Source organism: Pipistrellus kuhlii, unplaced genomic scaffold (genome assembly GCF_014108245.1).
Source record: "Pipistrellus kuhlii isolate mPipKuh1 unplaced genomic scaffold, mPipKuh1.p scaffold_m20_p_14, whole genome shotgun sequence".
In the NCBI taxonomy this organism is placed as follows: domain Eukaryota; kingdom Metazoa; phylum Chordata; class Mammalia; order Chiroptera; family Vespertilionidae; genus Pipistrellus; species Pipistrellus kuhlii.
Window position 1 is genome coordinate 8,332,096 of NW_023425449.1, and position 23,679 is coordinate 8,355,774.

At 35.4% G+C, this 23,679-nt stretch overlaps 1 protein-coding gene across 6 annotated transcripts in view; it reads left to right on the plus strand.

The window, feature by feature from the left end:
- MTDH (metadherin) overlaps positions 1-23,679 on the plus strand; it is a 52,122-nt gene that overhangs the window by 18,288 nt on the left and 10,155 nt on the right. The window contains exons 3-10 of one of the 6 annotated variants that reach the window (XM_045581328.1): positions 2,792-2,876; positions 3,692-3,868; positions 5,272-5,337; positions 6,998-7,234; positions 9,579-9,668; positions 10,707-10,712; positions 12,531-12,629; positions 19,311-19,435. In XM_045581328.1, the coding sequence (XP_045437284.1) occupies positions 2,792-2,876; positions 3,692-3,868; positions 5,272-5,337; positions 6,998-7,234; positions 9,579-9,668; positions 10,707-10,712; positions 12,531-12,629; positions 19,311-19,435 (885 nt within the window). The remainder of the gene's footprint in view (positions 1-2,791; positions 2,877-3,691; positions 3,869-5,271; positions 5,338-6,997; positions 7,235-9,578; positions 9,669-10,706; positions 10,713-12,530; positions 12,630-19,310; positions 19,436-23,679) is intronic. The other 5 variants (XM_036436583.2, XM_036436587.2, XM_036436589.2 and 2 more) reach the window with 5 other exon arrangements.

A 23,679-nucleotide genomic window follows, 5' to 3' on the forward strand; every position in this document is an offset into this window, starting at 1 on the left:
AAAAGTTTGCCAACCCAATCTCTAGACCAGTGGTCCCAAACTTTTTTTTTTGGCCATGCCATCTCTAAAATCCTGATGCCCCCCCAATGACATGTAATTCTTATTATTCAAAAAGTGGACTCCTCTTCACATGAAAGAGGCCTAAAAGGCCATTAACGTAGCCTAAACAAGCTTCCAAAGAACATGGCATCAATGAAAGAGGAAAATAAAAGAATGAAAGGACAGTTAAAGTAATGAGGAAGAAATCACTTAAGAAATTGTTAAAGAAATAATAATAATATGAAGTGATATGAAAAAAATAGCAAATAAAGTTTCAAAACATATAACAGAGAATTGAAATGCATAAATATGTCACAATTAGAGGCCCAATGCACGAAATTCGTGTGAGGGGCTTGGCCCTCGAGGCCCCTCCCCCACTCACCCACTGGTCATTCCCGAAGGTCCTTCCACCATCTAGCATATTAGCTCTTTATAATATAGGATATATATTTATATGCTGTATATGAGGCCCCTATAACCATAAAAAATGCAAAAAATTCACTGTTAATAACTCATTCTCAAATTGCCTCCCTAAAAATCAAATTGGCCCACGTTGGGAACCACTACTCTAGACTGTGTATTGACAGATGCTCAGTGTTGCTATCTTTACTTAAGAGTGGATATCAGAGACCATCAGAAGATTCATGGTGGGTGCCACTGGGGAAAAGGTGGCAAGGAGGGACTGCTATTGGGTGTCACATTTCTTTTTTGAGATGATGAAAATGTTCTGGATTGGATAATGATGGTAGTTATGCAACTTCTGATTTCTTAATTTTTAAAAAGTGAATATGAACCTGGTTTGGTAGATGTGATAAAATAGGACATTATACATGATACATATTAATGATAATAAAAACATACAACAAAACAAATTCAAATGAACTATGGAGAATGTAAACAAAATTTAATAATTTTTATATGCTCCTATTATCAAAGATAATTTTTAATCACCTTTAAGAGGTCTTGTTACTTGAGAATATTTGCAAGTAGTTTATTGATAGAAAAAGCAGTTAGATGTCATTTCTTGCCTTACTCAGTCTTTTTACTGCTTACCCATAAAAAAGATTGAAGAAGATACAATCTCTTTTTAGTTATAAACTTTAAGATAGTATGCAACAATATGCACATAGTTAATCTCAATGAATAGTTAAATGAGTGAATACAAAGTATAAATAACATCACTTATGTCTACTAATTTTCTGGAAACAATCTAAATATAGAAATTGTGGCTTTTAGAAGTTTATTAGTAAGCTTTTGAAATAAGAAAATATTAGCAGAAGGGAGTTGGCAGGCCATTCCAAAGAGTCCATGTCTTGTATGTTTTTTCTTAAATGAATTATTAAGCATCTGCTACAGGTTGTGGCAAAGTAGGTTTACAGTTATGATTACACAAGACACAGTTAATTTCTTGTATTCTTTATTATTGTATTACTAGTGGCCCAGTGCATGAAATTTATGCACATTCAAATGGAATTAATTAAAGGAAATATTTTAATATTGCTGTTTGCCCTTTCTCTATAATAGAAGTATCAGAGGTGAAAGAAAATTAGTAAAATGTACATAAAAATCTCCCTCCTGTCAGAGTCTGGGGTGCACTGCGGGACCTAGAGTCAAGACCCCGCCCACTACCCACATGCACTTCGAAAGCACAGGAGACCCAAACCCTGCTGGCCCCACCCCTGTCAAGCCCCGGAGGGTGGGGGGGGGGCAACTCAGGTCCACCGGCCTGGCTGGGCAGGAGGGCGCGGCCTGAGGTCCCCTGTCAAGCCCCACCAGGCGGGGGGCATGGCCTTAGGTCCCTCACTCCGGCCAGGCGCCATGTAGCTTCAGGTCCCTGCTGTTTGGTCGAGACATTACGGCATCCTGACTAATTTGCATATTCCTCGATTATATAGATAGATTTTCCATATGAACAACTGTAAGCCTACTTTTGCCCCACCCTGTATATACAAATTCTAGGTATTTGCACATTGCTTTTATTTTATTTTTTAAAATATATTTTATTGATTTTTTTTACAGAGAGGAAGGGAGATAGAGAAACATCGATCGGCTGCCTCTTTCACACCTACTGGGGATGTGTCCGCAACTCAGGTACATGCCCTTGACTGGAATCGAACCTGGGACCTTTTAGTCTGCATGCAGGCCGATGCTCTATCCACTGAGCCAAACTGGTTAGGGCTGCACATTGCTTTTAAACTGACAAAATATTACCTACTTTGTACAATTCACTCAATTTGTTATACATAGGGTATGCCAACAGTCTTTATGAAATCCAAACCCATTAATCGGACATCATTTTTCTTCTGAACACTAGCATTAGGTTTTTATTTTAATGCTTTAAAAACACCAAATTATAGCACTTTATTATTTAAATTAGGATAGCATGATGTCTGAGGGTACAGACTTTGGAGCCAGATAGACCTATTTCCAAATTTGACTCGACGATTTACTGTGTGACCCAGAACAGTCTCTTTAATATTTAACATCTCTAAGTCTTCATTTTCTCATCTCTAAAATAGGAATAATACCTTTTCCGTTGAGTTTTTTTAAGGAATAAAAAAAGTAGTGTAAAATACTTAGCATTTAGTAACTACTCAATAAATGATAACCTTGTATTATTGCCATTTTAGTATGTTAATTTTTTAGATCAAACATTAATTTTTTTGATTGCCAGTATCATACATTATGTATTTTACTGACTCCTACCTTTTCAAAACATGAAATATTAAGTAACATTTTATTTTACTTTCAGTCAAAGAAAAATAAGAAGAAATCAAAGTCAGATGCTAAAGCAGTGCAAAACAGTTCACGCCATGATGGGAAGGAAGTTGATGAAGGTACTTGAGCAAGTGAAAGGACTGTAGAAAAAAATTTAATCTTTTTTTTTTTTTTTTTTTTTTTTTTTTACCAAGGTGCATTATATTAAAGTTGCATTTGTTTTGTTTAATCTGTATCTAGCTCTTCTTTTTAATGACTATAGATCTTAATGTAGAGATCTATGACATTGTTAGGAAACACTTCTTTATCTAAATTAAGCATCTAACAGTGCTTTTCCTAAAAGGAACTGTCTTAAAACTTAAGTTCTAACTCAATATCTTGAGCAATTAAAAAGCCATTTGTTTTGACTTTGTTTTCTAGATATAGTTTAGGTTTTCCCTCATTGTTCTTAAATATGCTATCCCTAGAAGGCTGTGCACAATTTTTTTGAGTGAGCATTTATTGTTATTGCCTAATAAGCCCATTTATTAGTAGTTATGTATAACACTCTCCTATCAGTTCTATTGAGCAAAAGAAAAATATACAAGATGACTTCTGTGTCATTTTTTTCTAAGCTATAGGAGATATAATAGATTTGATAAAAATTATGAGAATAAATATGGCAATTAGCTGCCTAAAACAATATATTGAGATTAGAATAAATCTTAGGATAAATTGTTATAATCAGCACTCCTATTAAATAACAGTTAATATCTAAATTTATCATGCTGTCTTGTGTGCACTGCTCCATTCCCCTTTTTCTCCCCCAATCCCCCCAAAAAATGCAAAAAAAAACAAAACAAAAAACACACACACACACACAACACAACACAACACTACAACTGTTTTTGTTTTCCCCTTACTGAATAACATTTTTTTTCTGGGGCTATGTCAGGAGCCTGGGAAACTAAAATTAGTCACAGAGAAAAACGACAGCAACGTAAACGTGATAAGGTACAGACTGACTCTGGTTCATTGGACTCAACTATCCATGGGATAGAAAATACCATCACAGTTACCACCGATCAACTTACAACCGCATCATTTCCTGTTGGTTCCAAGAAGAATAAAGGTATATTAGTGGAATGTAAAAGTGATACATCAAATCCAACTTCTTTAAATCTAATATAAAATATCATTTCGTAAAAATCTGATTATTTTGAACTAGTTACATCATTGTGCTGGTAGACCCTTCTTTGTGAGAGCATTGCGGACCACGTCTTGGTTTATCTGATACCAGCAGTGGTTATTTGTTATATACTGCTTAAAGAATGGCCCATTACATTAAAATTGACTTGAGTCACATGAGAAAATGATGTTACCTCTTTCTTCTCGTGTATATTACTTTGCCCCAACTCTCTTACATCTCCATTTCTTATAGTGTATAATATTTTAAATGCAATTATTTGTCATCGTTCTGCATGTGGTGCTTTTATTCCAAGATGAAACAAGCATGTTCTGGCAGTGCAGGTTCTATCTGGATTTCTCACAACCCCCGAATGTTTGAGAATGCTGTAGGTGTTTGATAAAGCTAGATTGGAACTTCAGAGGTTCTTCCCAAGTATCTCCAATGTTCAGATTATCTAATAGTGATAACTTCTTGGTAGCTCTTTACATTGCCATCATTTTTACCCTGAAGACATCAGTCAGCAGAGTTATACTGTTCAGCTTGCTTTAAGAAATTGACTTACCTTTTTCATCTTTTTATTAATTGCCTCCCCACCCCGCATTTGTTTCTAGATCACTTTCTTGGGTTTGTTCCCTTTTTACATTTTTGCTTGATGAATTGGTGGAATTTATTGTTTTGGTACAGAAATGACATCTACTTATCCATTTTCACTGTTATTAATACATATTAGCCATACTTTAGTGTTTCTGCTGGTCACCCTTTTTCAATTGTCTTATGCATGCCTTCCTTGCTAGCACAATCCTGTGTCATGCTGGTTTTGTGATACATTGTGATCATTATGCTTTTTAGTGTCAGAGAAATTGTATGTTTGTTAAAACATGTATTCTCACCTCGTGCCACATTTTCTAAGTCCTGGTCCCAAATACTGACAGAGTTCTTTAGTTGATGTGCTTATTTCCAGGATTGTTGAAGTGGCAGCTGGTATTGTGGTAGCAAAATGAGGTGGCAAAGTTGAATTCAATTACAGAGCCCAGTTCTCTAGTTCCTACTTAAAAGAATCTTGATTAACCATTATATAAGAGCAGGCTCTATTTACTTGGGAGATTTTCCAGGTCCTTTGTTGTCATTTTCATTGGCTCAGAATATGGTAACTAAAGAACTAAATTCCTTAAGGACATGTAAAATTACATTGTGAGTAAAAATGGCTCTTTTCCAGTAAAAGAATTTAGTGCTTAAAGGAACAATTTATTATAAATAGTAAGAAAGTTGATTTGTATGTTACTCCTAACTTAATGTGCATAGTGGCCTATTTAGTATTAAATAAATTTTATTTCTATTTCAACCAGGTGAATCTCATCTTAATGTTCAAGTTAGCAACTTTAAGTCTGGAAAAGGAGATCCTACACATCAGGGTGAGAGAAATTACATGTAACTTAAATTGAAGGCCCATCAAAATAGAAACTTTACAGGCATGTCTCTTTCCTCACATGAATGACAGAAAGGGAAAGGGCTTAATGGTTTTTAATTACTAAAGTAACATAATCACAGTCAAGAGATTTTAGAAATAAATAAAAAGTAAAATCATGCCCACTTCCAATAGTATTTGATATGTTCTATTCCAATAGTTGTTTCCCTCTCTCCTCCATATGTGAAAACATTCTTTTAATAATAGTTTACATGCCATTTTGATTCTTGCTTGCCTCATTTAAACCAGTGGAGAAAAGAAGGATTTTCTTGGACTTGGGTTTAATATAGGCACATAAAGGCTTTTCCACTCTTTATTACAAAAAAAAAATCCCTAATACCTATAACCTTTGAAACTGCTTCCTTAACACTATCAAGTATTTCACAATAAGTATAGTATAAACTATACAGTACTTCACAAATAGAAAACGTACTTTATTTACTTATTTATGATAAATATTGAATTAAATACCTTACTTAAAAATTAAATTGTTGTAGTACAACTTAAATTCAGAAATGAAAAGGCATCTTCTCATTTTAGGCTTGTTCTTAACACTATCAGCTTTCTTCTTTCCCATGGTTCTGAGTCCTGGCTATACATTAAAATTATTTAGGAAGCTTAAAAAATAGCGATCATGAATTTAAAGAGGAACACGGACTTGTGTGTGTGTACACACACACACACACACACACACACACACACGCATTTATATATACATACAAACATGTAACTGTATACAAATATATATGTACATACATACTGACATCTGAGTTTCACCCCCAGAGATTCTGATTTTAATTTGTCTGGGCTGAGGCTCCAGAGTCTATACTTTAAAAAAAAAAAAAAAAAAAAAATTATTGATTTCAGAGAGGAAGGGAGAGGGAGAAAGAAGTAGAAATAGACGCATCATTGATGAAAGAAAGTCACTGATTGGCTGCCACCTGGACATGTGCCCTTGACTGGAATCGAACCTGGGACTCTTCAGGCCTCGGGCCGATGTTCTGTTTACTGAGCCAAACCAGCTAGGGCTCCAGTGTCTACTTTTAAGAAAATTTTCACTTAACAAAAGGTGTAGAAGCAGGCTGGATGTAATGTGAGGTTACTTTTCATTTCTAATATTATAAACAATGTTGCAGTAAACATCTTTCATGCATGAAAAAAAAGGAAAACATTTTCAATTGATTTTAATGATTTTAGAATTACTGCTTTAAACATAGTATATATGTAAATATTTAAGAAAAGAACCTGTAATTAAGACGAAGTCTTTATATTTTTAGTGGGTAAGTATTCTGAGTATACAGACTATGTTGTTTTCCTTTTTGTTCTGTTGCATTTCCTTTGAACAAGTCATTCTGCTGTTGAAAACATTAGTGAGTATATATTAAGGCCAAACCACTCCTTAGTTTTTAAATTAAAAGTCATTTATGCTGGTCATGTCACTTTTTAAATTCTTTTTTTTTTTTCTTCTAAGCTCAGGCTATTTAGAGGGCAGTATGGAGAAATAATGAGTGATAAATATAAACTGAGCAATCCTAGAAATTTGAAAATATCCCATTTTTAACAAAGAGTCATGTATCAGTTTTTAATCTTTCTTTTCTTTCTTTAAATTTCTTCAGGATTGAATGAAAACCCCACTGTAAATGGAGGAGGCTGGAATGAAAAGTCTATAAAACTCTCCTCACAGATAAGTGCAGGGGAGGAGAAGTGGAATTCTGTTTCACCTGCTTCCGCAGGCAAGAGGAAAACTGAGCCATCTGCTTGGGGTCAAGACACCGGAGATGCTAATGTGAATGGAAAAGACTGGGGGAGGAGTTGGAGCGACCGTTCCATTTTTTCTGGTATTGGTAAGATACGTTAGAATTTTTAAATTCGCTTAAAATTGTTTAACTGGTACATTGTGAATTTCCCAGGAATGGAAAAAGATCCTTGAGTATAAAAACTAGTAATACCATACAGAAATAATAGCAATAATTAACTCATCTCAGGTCCTTCTTATGGAGCAAACTAAGTAAATAATAGCATTTATTATTTTGCTCTTGACTACTGCTTTCACATATTTTATCATATTTTGATTACCCATGTAGCTAACTGATATAATTATATTTTTAGTGTTGTAATAAGTGTAATGTGTGACCAGTCTTTTTATTAATTTCAATAGTTTAATGCCTCTTTGTAACTAATTTTCCCCCTGGGTTTTAAAGACAAAGATCAGTAGTTGAGCTTTTTTCTGTTGAGAGCCATCAAATTAAAAGCAACTTAATTTTAGGGATGGGTGGGTGTATTATGAAAAGAAATGCATGTTTAATATGGAAAACTGCAGAAAGAGAAGAAAAAACTCAGTGTTACCACACCACCCAATGCCAACCACTGTGTTTTTGTGTATTTTATGGCCTTCCCCTGCCCACCCCACCATGTATAATTTTTCTTTTACATAATCCAAATCAGATAGGCATTTTTATGTTCCCACATCCCACTTACCATTATTACATAAACATTTCCCATTTTGTAAGTGTTTTTATTTAATGGTCCTATCATACATTGTATAAGCATAGCATAAGTTACTCAATACTTTCACGTTATTAGAGAAATAATTTTTCTGTTTTTTTAATCACTATAAATAGCATTGCATTGAATATATTTATTTTGGGATTACTTCTTTAGGATAGATTCTTGGGAGTGATATTATATTAAAGGGAATAATATGAATGTTTGTAATGCTACATGACATATTAATATATTTTCTAAGAGAGTTCTAATTTATATATCAGTACCAGTATGAGTGCCATTTGTCATATGCTGACTAAGGTTGGGTATTCTTGTTTCTAAAAATCTTTTCTAATTGATAAACAAAAAGAACATACATTGTTTTTGGTTAATTTTTTTTAATTATTGATGAGGCTGAATATTTTTCACAACTTTTTTTTAATTAAATCTTTATTGTTAAAAGTATTACATATTTTCACAGCTTTCTTGATTATGTCTATTTCTTTTATGAATTTCTATTCATGTTCTTTGCTTCTTAGTGTTTTTTTTTTATTAAGTTGTAATTTCTGTGTATCAAAGATATTTTTTTCTGTTGGCCTGCCAGATAATTTTTGTTAGTATATTCTGTTTAGTTTAAGTAGAAAAAAAATGGCTTCCTCCTATGTTATTTGCTTTTCCCATCACTTTTAAGCTTAGAAAGACTCATGTTGACTGATGTTCTCCAAGAAGCAAACTTTTGATCATTTACTAACACTGTTCTTAAGCTTGCTCTCCCCTCCTCCCTCTACAATATCCAAAAATTGTAGGAATACCAAAATTTGGAAGAAGAAACATTCCCTAAATTCCCAGCTAATTTCAATCGTGAAGAAAGCATAAATTTCTATGCTGTAAAGCAACCAATGGTCAAGTTTTATCAAGTAATGTTAAGAACTGTGACCTATTTGCAACTTACTTACAAAAGCTATGTGGCATTTTCATAATTAGGACATAAATTAGGTGGTATTTGCTTAATGTTGTTACAGATTAAATTAAGCAGCAGATTAGAGTTCCTGCTTAGATGGATTAGGACCTTTGTTGAAAGAGAACTGGGAAATTAGATTTGCTCAGGAGTGTCTGGCATCATAGATGTATATGCTCCTTAAAATATTCATATAGAAGTAAGAAATCTCTTGGAAATGTTGAGAAGATAGCATGATCTAGTGGAATAAGCATGGATTACTTCAAATAGATCAATTTGGTATGAATCTCTATTCTTCCATTGGCTTTTATGTAAATTAGGGTAGTTTATTTAACCTCCTGTATGAACCTCATATTTAAGTACTTGTGAGGATTTAATAAATGAATATCAAGTAGTATAAAGTCCCGTGGTTGGCCCAAAGTCATAGCTTAATTGTGGTAGATAATAAGGTAGTTTGCAATGGAAATCAGCCTAAGTTCCAGTCTTGGCTCAGCTGTTTTCTATAGCTGTCAGCAAGTTACTTAACTATACTCTGAAACTTTGCTAGCAAGTTTGCCCTAAAGATTAAAAGTGGTTGGTATAAAGAGCCAGTACATAACAAACATTCACTAAATAGTAGCTATTGCTATATTAAGTTCTAATTTTCTAAGGTTATATAATATTGATACCATAGTTTTAAATCTGTACAAATCTTTCAAGTTTCATTGCAAATCGAAGATTCCAAGTGACATTCTTTATTTTAACAGCTGCTTGGTCTAGTGTGGATAGGGGAATGAATACCTCTGAACAGAATTCTGCTTCTTTTGCATCTCTCACACTTAACTCTGCTGTTCCTGGTATGTGAAAACAGTCTTTCATTTAGTTAACAAGAAATTTCTGTTTAATTTAGCGCTTGCTATTTGAAAAATAGTGTCAAGTATTGCTATCAATATAATAATAAATGTATAATATCACTGACAGAGGCCTTAATAAAAGGGGAAGGAAGACCTAAGTTTTTTTGTGGGTTGTTTTTTTTGTTTTGTTTTGTTTTAAAATATATTTTATTGATTTTTTTACAGAGAGGAAGGGAGAGGAATAGAGAGTTAGAAACATTGATGAGAGAGAAACATCGACCAGCTGCCTCCTGCACACCCCCCACTGGGGATGTACCTGCAACCAAGGTACATGCCCCTGACCAGAATCGAACCTGGGACCTTTCAGTCCACAGGCAGACGCTCTATCCGCTGAGCCAAACCAGTTTCGGCAAGACCTAAATTCTTAATCTGCAAGTGACTGAGTTCCTTTCTGCAGGGGACATAAGATTCTGTAGCCTGACATGATCGGAAGTGCTTTGGCACACAGACAAGTACAAATGGAAGGCCTTCCTTCAGGATCAAGCTACTCTGCTGTTACTAGTGCACTCCTGCCATACTTGTAATTTGGCATTTTGTTTCTATTTTCACTTATTCGTCGTAAGTTTATAGTGAAACTTTTCAGGTTATATGGGCCCTCACATAATCACTTTACTTGAGTATATATTGATTAGAAAGTATATTATTGCTAGTAAATTTCTAAAAATTCAGCATAACTTAAATGGATATGCCTTTTATTAATCGTGTAGAAACTATTAAGTACCTAACAAATATTACTTAGACATGGGAGATTTTTAGTTTGTAATACTTGGTTGTTGTTGGAATTCATGGACTCAGTGCACTAATTATGTGGTTCCCCAGTGTCTGGAGTCACTAGTCTAGAAAAGGGGTCAGCAAAGATTTTCTGTAGAGAGCCCAATAGTAAATGTTTGAGGCTTTGTGAGCCATACCATCTCTGTTGCAACTACTGAATTGTATCATTATAGCAGGAAAGCAGCCAGAAATGATACATAAACAGAGGAGTGTCTGGTTCTGAAATAATATTTTGATTTTTTTCCAACCACCTAAAAATCTGATATTATTCTTAGCTCATAGGTATACAAAAGAAGGGGTGGCTGGATTTGGACTATGGGTAATAGTTTGCCAATTCGTAGTCTCAGAATACATTTTATTTCCAGAGGTACAAGTTAATTGCTTCCTTCATTTGGTGACTTTGTACAACATAGATGCTGTTCCCTTCATATATTCAGAGAAAGTAGTATGGGCTGCTAAAGAAACAGCAACAGTGTTACTTGAGGGCCTCTAAGCAGTACATGTGCTAATTATATATGAATTTTATAGTGTTACTCTGTTAAAAGTTACGTAAAAATATAACTATTGAGTATATCAAGCAGTTAACATTAGTGGAGTGCTAGTAAAATTTGATAGTAAAGACTTTGATCAGAGGAAGTGATTGTATCTTTTATACTAACAGGTATTTTTCTTAACCAACTCTTTATATCAGTGCCTCTGAATCCAAAGTGAATATCAGAGTCACCTAAGGATTCTGATACATACAGAGATTCTTATTCAGAAGGCCTGGTGTGTGTGTGTGTGTGTGTGTGTGTGTGTGTGTGTGTGTGTATATATCCTGAATGAAGAACATTTGTATTCTGAAATCAGTTTATGGCTGTATAGCAGGGTGTTTTGACCTGGTAACCATGAATTTATGTCTCTAAAACTATATGCAATTTTTTGTGGAAGTTCTGGACAGTAGTCTGCCACAGCTGTTATCAGATTGCTAAAGGACTATATGACTTCTTCTCCACCCACCCAAAGAAAGAAAAGTAGAAACAGAAAACACTTAGAATATAGCTGGCCTTTGAACAATGCAGGAGTTAGGAACACTGATACCCCCTATACACATCCCTGCACAGTTGAAAATACACATGTAACTTGACTCCCCCAAAACTTCATCACTGATAGGCAACTGTTGACCGGAAGACTTACTGAAAACATAAACCGTGTGTTAACACATATTTTGTATGTTTTATATGTATTGTATACTGTAGTCTTACAATAAAATAAGCTAGAGAATGAAAACTTGAGAAAATCATAAGGAAGAGAAAGTACAAAATTTTACTGAAAAAAAGAAATCGTGAATAAGTGGACCTATGCCATTCAAACCAATATCATTCAAAGGTCAGCTGTATTCTCTATTCATTAAATGCACCTGAATTTAACTTGTTCTCTAAACCACCAGCATAACTCTCTTATGTCTTTGGCTTCTCACTGCCTTAACTCTTTAGAATAATCATCTCTCTCTTTCTTCTTCAATATTTCCTTAGGCAAAAGGTTCTAGCAAACTCAGATATTTTCTAGTTCTCTCCTTTAGGGTTCTAAGGATATAGACTACCCTAAAACATCCAGGATTTCTTTTGTGCTTTATCATTTTTAATTAAGAAGAGAGAGAAAACTTTTTTAAAATTTATCTTTATTGTTGAAAGTATTACAGATATCCCTTTGACCCCCTCCATCCTGCACCTGTGCCCCCAATAAACTTTTTTGACTTTTTGAAATATATAGATAACTAGTTTGAAGAATTATATTATAAAGGACAAAATCTAATGGATTGGTACTAAGGAAAAATGTATTTCTTATTAGTGAATTGGATCAAATGATTATCACATATAATCTAAAATTACCCTTAATTCTACTTTTTCTTTATCCTAACTCTTATAATGTCTGAGTTTTTTCTTTTAGGAGAAATTTTTAAAAATTAAGTCTCCGTATGCAAAGTATAGAATTGTTATGAAACATAATTAGAAAATTCCACTTTTAATTTTATTGCATTCGTTTTCATTTAAGGATCTACTGCTGAGCCAGTTTCTCAGGCTACCACTTCTGATTATCAGTGGGATGTTAGCCGTAATCAGCCCTATATCGATGATGAATGGTCTGGGTTAAGTATGTCCTTTTAAAAATTATCAGTTTGGGGGGGTTTTGTTTATTTTTGTTTCTTTTTCAGAATTTCTAGCTTCCTGAATTCATGCTTTATATTTTAATTGTAATCCTATTTTCTAACCTCTTAGGTCATAGTAATATCTAATACCGAATGTATTACTTGTAAACTAATTATTGAATACCTATAGAATTAAAACTAAATTCATTTTTTATGATTGAGATTATAATTAAACATGAAATTGTCTTATAGTTGCTCTAGTTTTACAATTTTTGTTTTAAGTGAATGTTCTAAAATATATCGGAATGGCTTTGAATTTGTGAGGCATGCAAGTTTTTTTATTGATAGAAAACCATTTGGTTAGCCTAATTTCTAATAGAAGCATAAGAAGGTTAAAGCAAGAATTATTTAAAAAAAAAAAAAAAAAAAAGAGGAAGGGAAAAACATAATGGTTTTTATCTTAGAAAGCTCATACTATCTTTTCTTTTTTTTAATTGGTTTTCTTTTTAACTCCAAACCTCAGAATTTATTACTTCCTCAGAATTTTTACAGCACGTTATTTTCTGTTATTTATTTAGCATTTACTTTTGGAGTTTTCTACCATTTTTGCCCTGATTAAAATTTTTTTAAAAGAATATGTTTTGGCCCTACCCAGTTTGGATCAGTGGCTAGAGCATCAGCCTGCAAACTGAAGTTTGATTCTGGTCCAAGGACACATGCCCAGGTTGTGGGCTCAACCCCCGGTAGGGGGCGTACACGAGGCAACTGATAATGGTTCTCATCATTAATGTTTTTATCTCTCTCACCCTTCCCCTTCCTCTCTGAAATCAGTAAAAGCATATTTAAGGAGGGGGGGGGGAAATCATTGATTGGCTTCCTGCACATCCTCTACTGGGGGTCAAGCCCACAACCCGGGGATGTGCCCTGACTAGGAATCGAACCCATGACTTCCTGATTCATGGGCTGATGCTCAACCACTAACCCACACTGGCCAGACACTGCTCTAAGTCTTGTAAATACTGTTGATTTAATGCTTATAACAATTCCATGAAGTAGATGTTTATTTTTCCATACTTACCATATTAAGAAACTGAGGCAAAAAAAAAGTTATCTAACTTCCCCTGGCCACACAGCTCAAGTTAAGTGGAGGAGATGATATCAAACTTTTGTAGTCTAGCTCCAGAGTTCATGCTTTTAACCACTACATGGTACAGTCTTGGTGATGATTGTAATCGTGAAGGTAAGCTCGAAACACAGCACAAGGATTATTAGTGGTGTACATTGATTAGTCTCTCTATAGATTAGTTGAAGCACAATTCTTATAGATTAAGGGAGATGAAGTTGAAAAGGTATATTAGGGAGGACCATATTGTGAAAAGCCTTGAATTGCTGGCTAAAGATTAGGAAGCTCAAGGTTGGAGTTTCTGGTTTAGAACGTGTATCCTAGTTCTAGTACAGATTTTAAAATGTAATAGTACCTCATATGGCTTGGACTTTTTCTTGTCACTTATCTTGGAATCTAAATTGAGTTATAAAATGGAGCAAAAAAAATTTTGGGAAGAACGATCAAGTTTATTCCCAATAGAATTGAGGAGTGATTGAAGAACAGTAGAGTGATTGTAAGAAAATAGCAGGAGTGAGGTCAAGATGTCTTGGGCAGCTGTGGGATGAGGCTGAGGAGAACTGAGCAAACAAGACTCTAGACTTCTCAACTTGGATAGAACAGCTCCTCTTTCGTCTCTTTAACAATTCTTGTAATACGAAAAATATGATTGGCTGCTAAAACAAGACTGAAAAATGTATGCACATGACTCTATTTAAAGTAGTGAGTATAAGGAATACCATCTTTCTCAAACTTGTTATGTTGTATTGGCAGTCTTTTAAGTTCAAAGTTTCTCTTCAACTTCATTTCCTATGTGAATTTTATTTTGTGTGTTGTCATCTTTAATGTAGCTAATGTTGGTAATTGGTGAATTTACTTATTCCTTCTAAATTTGTAGAGGGCATGATTTAATATTTGAGATTACTAACCCACAAAATGTGTACACACATACACATGCACTAGTTTTACATTTAACAGTATAATATGATTAATTTATTGACTCTTTGCCATCTGGTGTGGGTCAGTGATTGAGTGTCAACCCATAAGCAAGAGGTCACATGGCTATGTTGCGGGCTTGACCCCCAGTAGGGGGCATGCAGGAGGCAGCCAATCCACAGTGTTTCTATCTCTACCCCTCTCCCTTCCTCTCTCTAAAAATCAATTAAATCTATATATATTGACTGACTGGTTTGAGGCATAGAAAACATTATCTGATAAAAAGTCATTGATTCTACCCAGGCACTTGAATATAAGGTTAAGATGCTACAGTATAGCATCTTATATTTTAAGGGTAGATGCTAATCTATCAGTTATCTTGGCCATTAAAAAAAAAATCATCATCACCCCATAAGGAATGAGATTTTGAATAGAACTTTGGTTTTGTTGGCCCAGCATAATGAAGGGGTTCAGAGCATGACCCTTGAGGACTATGTGGGCTTAAATCTTCTTTGTCTTTGCCCTAAGACATGGCTGTATGCCTGTTTCATCATCTGTAAAAATAGTAGTTCTTCCTCCCTCTCTCCCTCCTGCCTTCCTTCCCTCCCTCCCTCCCCCGGCAGAATTATTGAGAGGCTTAAATAATATAATACATATTAGAACATTAAAATACACTTAAAATACTGCCCTGTGTTCTAATATTCTAGTAAATATTGAATATGTGCTTCTGTGCTGCTGTTGATGTCTTCTTCTCGGGGCAAAATTAGTCTGTTCATTAGTATGGTGTGTGTAAAAACTGGAGAATGTCTTTCTAATGTAATTGTTGTGTTTTATTAAAGTTAATTCATTAAATTCTGATAAACAGCTAACAGCCATTTTCTTGCTGAGATAAAATAGAGATTAGCTATGAGATGTTTAACTCTATAAGCAAGTTAAATGGAGACACATTGCTTACCATTTTGAATACAGCTAATATGGTTCTTTGAAAAGATACTGATATCCCTGGTCAGTATTGTTCAGTGGTTAGAGTGTTGGCCCTCAGACTGAAGGTTCACAGGTTCGATTCCCAGTCAGGAGCACATACTTGGGTTGCAGGTTTGATCCTAGACCTTGGGTCTCTCTTACATGGATATTTTCTCTTCCCTCCCCCCCTCCCTCTCTTCTTTTTCCTCCCTCTCTCCTTTCCCCTTCCTCCCTAAAAATCAATGGAAAAAATATTCTCTAGTGAGGATTAACAACAACAACAAAAAAGATGTTTGAAAACTAATGGAGGAATTTTGAAAAATAGGAAATTATTTATAAACTAGAAACCTGATACACAAAGCAAGAGGAGGCCTTCCTTCCCCGGCTGCCAGCACCAGCTTCCCTTGCAGCCCCAGCTTTGTCCAGAAGGTCATCCTGAAGGATGTTCAGTCTAATTAGCATATTATGCTTTTATTATTATAGATAGATGGAGAGACCTATATTATGAATGAAGCTATACTATGCAGTTCTAAGGAAACTATGTCTAAGAAGTTAGCAGATAGGCCTATGAACCTTAAGATATTAAGTGTTGAGAAGTCTCCTCGTGATGGTGTTTAGGCTTAGATGATTGATTTGTTGTTTTAAAATAGTTTCATTTGATCTAGTTAATTAAAAAACAAAAAACACCTGAGATCAATAAACATGGAAACATGACCAATACATTTTTTTAAATATGTTTTTATTGCTATTAGAGAGGAAGGGGGAGAGAGAGATAGAAACATCAGTGATGAGAGGAATCATTGATTGGTCATCTCCTGAAAGCCCCCACCGGGATTGAGCCTGAAACCCTGGCATGTACCCTAAACAGGACTTGAACTGTGATCTCCTAGTTGGGACTCGAACTGTGACCTCCTAGTTTATGGGTCAGTGTTCAACCACTGAACCACACCAGCTGGGCACCAATAAAGTTTTGGGAAGCCAATAGAAATTATTCTTCTGTTAATGTTCCTATGGAAGTTAAGCCATAGTACAGTTACTCTCCAAACTTTATAGCCATTTAAGCCTTTAAAATATATAATTTTTAAAAATATATTTTTATTGATTTCAGAGAGGAAAGGAGAGGAAGAGAGAGATAAAAACACCAATGATGAGTGAGAATCATTGATTGGCTGCCTCTTGCATGCCCCACAGGAAATTGAGGCAACAACCTGGACATGTGCCCTAACCAGGAATCGAATTGTGACCTCCTGATTCATAGATCAACACTCAGCCACTGAGCCACACTGGCTGGACTAAAAGTAAATTATTATTTTTACAACAAAATAGCTACCATTTATTGACCACTTACTGCATTGTTATGAACTTCTTTACTCTTCATATAATCCTCTCAGCAGTCCTATGAAGTTAGTATGAAGTTCAATACAGTTGTTAAGAAATTTAACAAAAATGACATAGTTATTGTTAGAGCAATGTTCATATGTAGATATGTAGAACCATCTATCTATATATATAAAAGCCTAAGCAACCATTATGACTAGTCGACCGAAAGACCAGTCAACCAGTCTCTATGATGCACACTGACCACTAAGGGGCAGACACTTAATGCAGGAGCTACCCCCGGTGGTCTGTGCACTCCCACAGTCAACCCCAGGCTAGCTGGCCCTGATCTGCCCTGAGTGGGACTGGGCGAGACAGCCCCGATCGCCAGCCAAGCCAAGGAACCCCACCTGTGCATGAATGCATGCACCAGGCCTCTAGTTTGATTATAAGATACTTTTTTTTTTTTTTAATCCTCACCCGAGGGGGAGAGAAAGATAGATCAGCTATCTCCCATACATGCCCCAACCAGGGATCGAACCCACAACCTAGCTATTTGCCCTACACCCGCAAACTTTTGGTGTATGAACGACACTCTAACCAACTGAGCTCCCTGGTCAGGTCCTTCTTACCCTCTCTGTTAATGCTATGTAATAATGTCCCAAGTTATGTTAATAAATTTCAAAATATAGGGAGGGACTTCCTTTTTTTATAACACATTTCACACTTGTAATCACTTGTTACGTGTTTTACCTCCATTAATTAGACTCTCTCTATACCCTTTGTGACACAATCTTATCACTTTGCTGTTGTATTTACCTATCTCCATCCCTGAGTAGATAGACTGAGTGGCATGGGGGTGGGCGGGATTATGTCATACTGATCTTTGTATCTCTGATACCTACCTAGCTCAAGTTCTAGTACATAGCAAGTGCTTAATAAGATGAAATTCCTGTAATTCCACTGTTAAGATATATCTGTTATATATTATTTTCTTGTATATCTTCCTCCTGTAAATTTGGGATCATACTGTATAGACATTTTTTCTTATGAGATTTTTTATATGGAAAGTACTATATTCTTTCAAAATATAGATTCTAAAGCCTTCATGAAGATGTGTCATAATGCCTCTCCTTTAAACAAAAACAGTTATAGAGTTCACCTGGAAAAATAAGAATAGAAAGAAAATGAGAGTAATGCTGACAGATTTGTTTTCCTGGATACTAAAATATATTGCACAGCTATATTATGTATATCAGAGGCCGGGTGCACAAAATTCGTGCAAAGGGGCTCGGCCCTCGCAGCCCCGGCTTCATCCGGAAGGTCATTCCACTCTTCAGCCATCTAATTTATCATATTATGCTTTTATTATTATAGATGGCACTACCCCAGGAATAGATCAGTGGAATAGAATAAAAATTCTAAAAGCAGAGTGAAATGTATATAAAAGAATTTAGTGTTTAATGAAAGCAGCATTTGGCATTAGTCGGGGAAAAGTGGATTTTTTTTTTCAATAAAGCAGTACTATATTAGAATTCTAAATTCATTAACTATTTAGAAATAAAGTCTAACTTTTGTTATCTTAAACCAGTGTAAATAAAACTGACTACAAGTTGTTGTTACAAAAGTATATATGCATGCCTGTAGGATATCCTGGAAGAGGAGGAAAGGATTAACTTTGAGAATCAGTTGCTTAATCAGGGCAAAGCCAAAGAATGTTTTTCCCTTTCAGAATAAGCCAGTACCTCCTAGGGTGAAAGAAAGGAATTTTAAAGTCTAGAGTAAAATGATAGTAGGGTGATAGAAGCCCAAAAAGTGACCCATATTTTGGAATAAAGGTGCAATTATTAAAAAAAAAAAAAAGGAGGGGAAAGAAGAGGTTAAGTATTCTGTAATGACTTAGTGAATTTAAAGAAAAACCTAATCTTGAAAAGCTCATAAGGTGGGGAGGGAGTATAATTTTGGTACTACTGTTTAAAGATTGACTAATTCTGTATTCTAGAAATATAATAAACTACAAAAATGTTGTAATAATCGGGACAAAGAAATGACCAGATTTTACCAGGTTAGACCTAAATAGCAAATTCAGGACACTGATAACAAAGGAGGTAAGAAAAGTAGAATTAAATAGTTAATTCATAAGTTTTCTGGAGTTCCTTAGAAATTCCACTTAAATAGCCATATGATGTGCCCAGTAGAAGTTGAGCAAAGGTGTATTTTTCCCCATCCTGTTACTGGGGTTTTTTCCTAGCTTTTAAAATGTGCTCGGGGGAAGGAACAATAGTTAAAATTACAGCTTAGTGTTACAGAAGGGATTTTAGTTTTTGGCAGAAATGGTAGATACCTAATTCACAATGTTAAATTTTAGATGGTCTGTCTTCTGCTGATCCCAGCTCTGATTGGAATGCACCAGCAGAAGAGTGGGGCAATTGGGTAGATGAAGAGCGAGCGTCACTTCTAAAGTCCCAGGAGCCAATTCCTGATGATCAAAAAGTGAGTAAAGGGATTGGCGGGTATGTTTATTTCTTTACACCCAACTATATTAGAATTATTAGGGGATACAGTCTATTATTATAAGTATATCCAGATTGCCTCAGGGAGACATAATGATCGTATTTACTTCAATTATCCTTTGCTTGCATGCCTTCTCCACTGTTGTTTTTTTGCCCCACAAATTATGAAGGGCTTTATATGGAAAGCACTATTAGACATTAATAAGAAAACAATCAATACTTCCTGTCTACTTATCAGAATTATTATAATAGCCTACCAACTCTTAATGTGTTTTAGAAAATAGTAAATTGGGGTGTCCAGTATAAAATTAAGGAAGGCTTCATAGCAACAGATAAGACTGAGAACATCATGAAAAAGGCACCAAGGCAGGGAAATAGGTAACATGCTTAGTGGAGAGGTAAAATAGTACACAACTGTGGACCAACTAGTAACAGGATCAATTATTTACATCATTGTCTGTCTTCCCCTTCTAGGCTACATTCTGTAAAGGGTCCATGAAGTTCTTGTTTCTGTAGTTCTAGCAACATGCTTGGCATTCAGAAAAAGCATGTATATGTAAAATATCTGAAAGTATATTTTTAAAAAGATACATATAAAATAATTTTCCTCTCTACCTCTAGCCCTGTCATCATTTATGGTAACTATTAAGATTCGCATAATTGAACCAATCCATACCTTGAGCTATTAGTTCAGTTCTTTTTTTTTTTTAGAGAGAGAGGAAGGGAGAGGGGGGGAGAGAGACATCAATGAAGAGAGAGAATTAGCCCTGACCGGTTTGGCTCAGTGGCTAGGTAGGGGTGTCGAACTCAATCAGAGAAGGGGCCAAAATCTAAAATCCAGCCTAAATCGCGGGCCGAATGGTTTACTGAACAGTCATAAACTGTCATTGTGATGGAAACGCAGCGGAGTGCAGTGATGACAGCGCGGTGCGGGCCACATTGCAAGGCCTGGCGGGACGGATTTGGCCCGCGGGCCTTGTGTTTGACACATGTGGGCTAGAGCATTGGCCTGCAGACTCAAGGGTCCCAGGTTCGATTCCGGTCAGGGGCATGTACCTTGGTGCCGGCAAATACCCAGTGGGGAGTGTACGGGAGGCAGCTGATCTGTTTCTTATCGATGTTTCTAACTCTCTATCCCTGTCCCTTCCTCTCTGTAAAAAATCAATAAAATATATTTTTTAAAAGAGAGAATCATTGATCAGCTGACTCTTACACACCCCACACTGGGGACTGAGCCCACAACCTGGGCATGTGCCCTGACCAAGAATTGAACCATGACCTTTTGGTTTATAGGTCAGTACTCAGCCACTGAACCACTCTGACTGGGCTGTAGAAGAGATTTTAATGCAGGATCGGCAGATTTTTTAATAAAAAACCACACAGTGCAAAAGTAGCTATAGGCAATACAAAAGTGAACTTTATTTACAAAAACTGGCATTGGGCTAAATTCGTAGTTTGCCTACTCCTGCTTTAATATATCTGTAGGCAAAGCGGCAAAGAATCTTAAGTAAAATTAAATATGTATGAGGGATTTCACTAGTAGAATAAGATCCTAGCAATAGAGTTTGGGGAATCTTAGGACAAGTGGATTGTGGGTTAGCCTCTAATTGGATAGATAGTACCTCTCATCTTCAGGGACCAGAGAAAGGGAAAGGTCCTTAATGAGTTTTACTACTAAGGGTGTAAATAAATGTAGAGGGGCACAGTTACCAGTAAAATCAAAGTCTGGGGCGAGGGGGAGGGGATAACGAATTTAGATTGGACCTACAAAAGCTTACTACAGTTGCCAAGAGCTGGAGAAAAAAGGGACAAATGGGCAGAGCATAGAGGGTACTTCAGGCAATGAAACTACTTTGTATGATACTAGAATGGTGGATCCATGTCACTGTACATTTGTCCAAACCCGCAGAATGTGCAACACCAAGAGTGAGCCCTGGTGTTGGCTATGGACTTCGAGTGACAGTGGTGTGTCACTGTAGATTCATTGTAACAAATGTGCCACTCTGAAGGAATGCTGATAATGGGGGATGTGGGGAGTCTGTGTGTGTGTGTGAGGGCAGGGAGTATATGGAAATCCTTACCTTCTGCTCAGTTTTGCTGTGAACCTAAAACTGCTCAAAAAATAATAATAATAATAAAGTTTACATGTTTTAAAAGCTTCTTAGTATATAGTATCTTAGCACACAGTAATCATTCTGATACGTAGTGAATGTACAAATAAAAGTCTGTTTCTCTTAACTGGAACTTCCTATGCTTGTTCATCAGAATTTAACAGTGGAGATACTGAATAAAGACAATCACATATAGCAGTTCTTTTTCTGAGCAGATTCAGAGATCATCTTTACATTTCTAAGCAAAAATAGGAAACCATCTAAATGCCTATTAGTTGGGGAATGGATAAATAAAATGTGATCTGTTTGTACAGTGGCATATTAGAGATTTTTTAAATGAATTAAAGCTAAGTATATCAAAAAAATTAAAATTAAAAAATTAGTATATCAATATTACTAAAATCTCATTTATATACACATGTACATATAAAATATCTAAAAATATATTTTTAAAGAGATATATATATGATGATGAGCATGTTTCAGAAAGATAACAATGATACCATTTGTGTACATTTTGTGTGGGGAGACATAAATTTATAAAAATCTATTAGATGGATACAAAAGAAGTTCATGATAATGGTTACCTCTAGGGAGGTAATGTGGGAATGGGATTAAGAAAGGGAATAAAAGGAATTTTCGGTTTTTCAGAATATTTTAGTTAAAAGGCGGTATGGAGTTGATTTCCTCCTTTTTCCCATAAACAAAAACAGTGTTTTGCCATGAGAACTGCCTTTCTTCTATGGCTGAGTTACAGTTAGCTAAAACTAAGTGGTACAGCATTTTGTTTTCCTCTCTGATAATAATTTTATAAACTATTTGGTGATTCATGAGACCTCTAAAATCATCCTAATGACTATGGTGCTGAACAGAAATAGCAGGTATCCTTATCATTTCTTTCTCTAAGAATAGTCTGTGGATCTTGGCTATCACCTGTGCAAAATAAACAAAAGACACTTTTCTATAGGAAATTCAACTATATGTGATATGTGAAGAGATATCATTAGTACTAATAATACTAATTTAACAGTCCTAATTCAGTTTTTATTATGCAGAATGTTATTTTCAGTGACTTTCTCAGATTTAATTTTTTAATTAAGCCTTTTATTTTGAGATGATTAGAAAGTCACATTTACTTGTAAGAAATAATACAGTACCCTTTACCCAGTGTCCCTCCTTGGTGATATTTTTGAAACTATAGGACAGTATCACAACCAGATCTTGACATTGATGTAGTCAAGATACAGAACATTTCTGTCACTTCAATTATCCCTCAGGTTGCTCTTTTTCATACCACCTTCTCTTCCTTTCTATCTCCACCCCCTTTTGAAATTTTTAGCCAACCAGGAAGTTCATCATCTCTATAATTTTGTCATTTCAAGAATGTTCTATGTAAAGAATTATATAGTATACTAGAGGCTTAGTGCACAAAATTCATGCACAAGTAGGGTTCCTAGCGGCTGCTAGCTGCTGGTCAGGACCTTCCTTCCCGCAGTTGGCCAACTGGCCCCACCCTTGGTCGAACTCCTGGTCTAGGGGACAATTTGCATATTAGGCTTTTATTATATAGGAAACCTTTGGCACAGTTTTTTCTCTGAGCATAATCTCTAAAACAGCGGTTGCCAACCTTTCGGACCTCACGGACCACCAGCTGACAACCACTAAAGATTCCTCCAAATTGTTGTATGTGTCATTAGGTGCTTCTTATTACTTGGAGTAGTAGTCCATGCTCTGCTCAGTTTACAGGCATACCTCATTTTATTGCACTTCACAAATGTTTCATTTATTTACAAATTAAAGGCAAGACCCTCCACCAGCAAAAAAGATTACAACTCACTTTATTGCAATACTTGCTTCATATTGGTGGTCGGGAACTGAACTCGCATTATATCTGAGGTATGCCTGTATTTAATCATCCTCCTGGTAAAGGACATTTGAGTTGTTTCCATTTGGGGGCTGTTATGAATAAAGCTGCTGTATACATGTACTAGTTTTTATGCAAATGTAAGTTTTTATTTCTCTGGAATAAATGCCTATGAGTACAATCCCAGGTAATAGGTTCATATTTAATATTTTAAGAAACTGCTTTTTTCCAGAGTGGCCGTATCTCTAT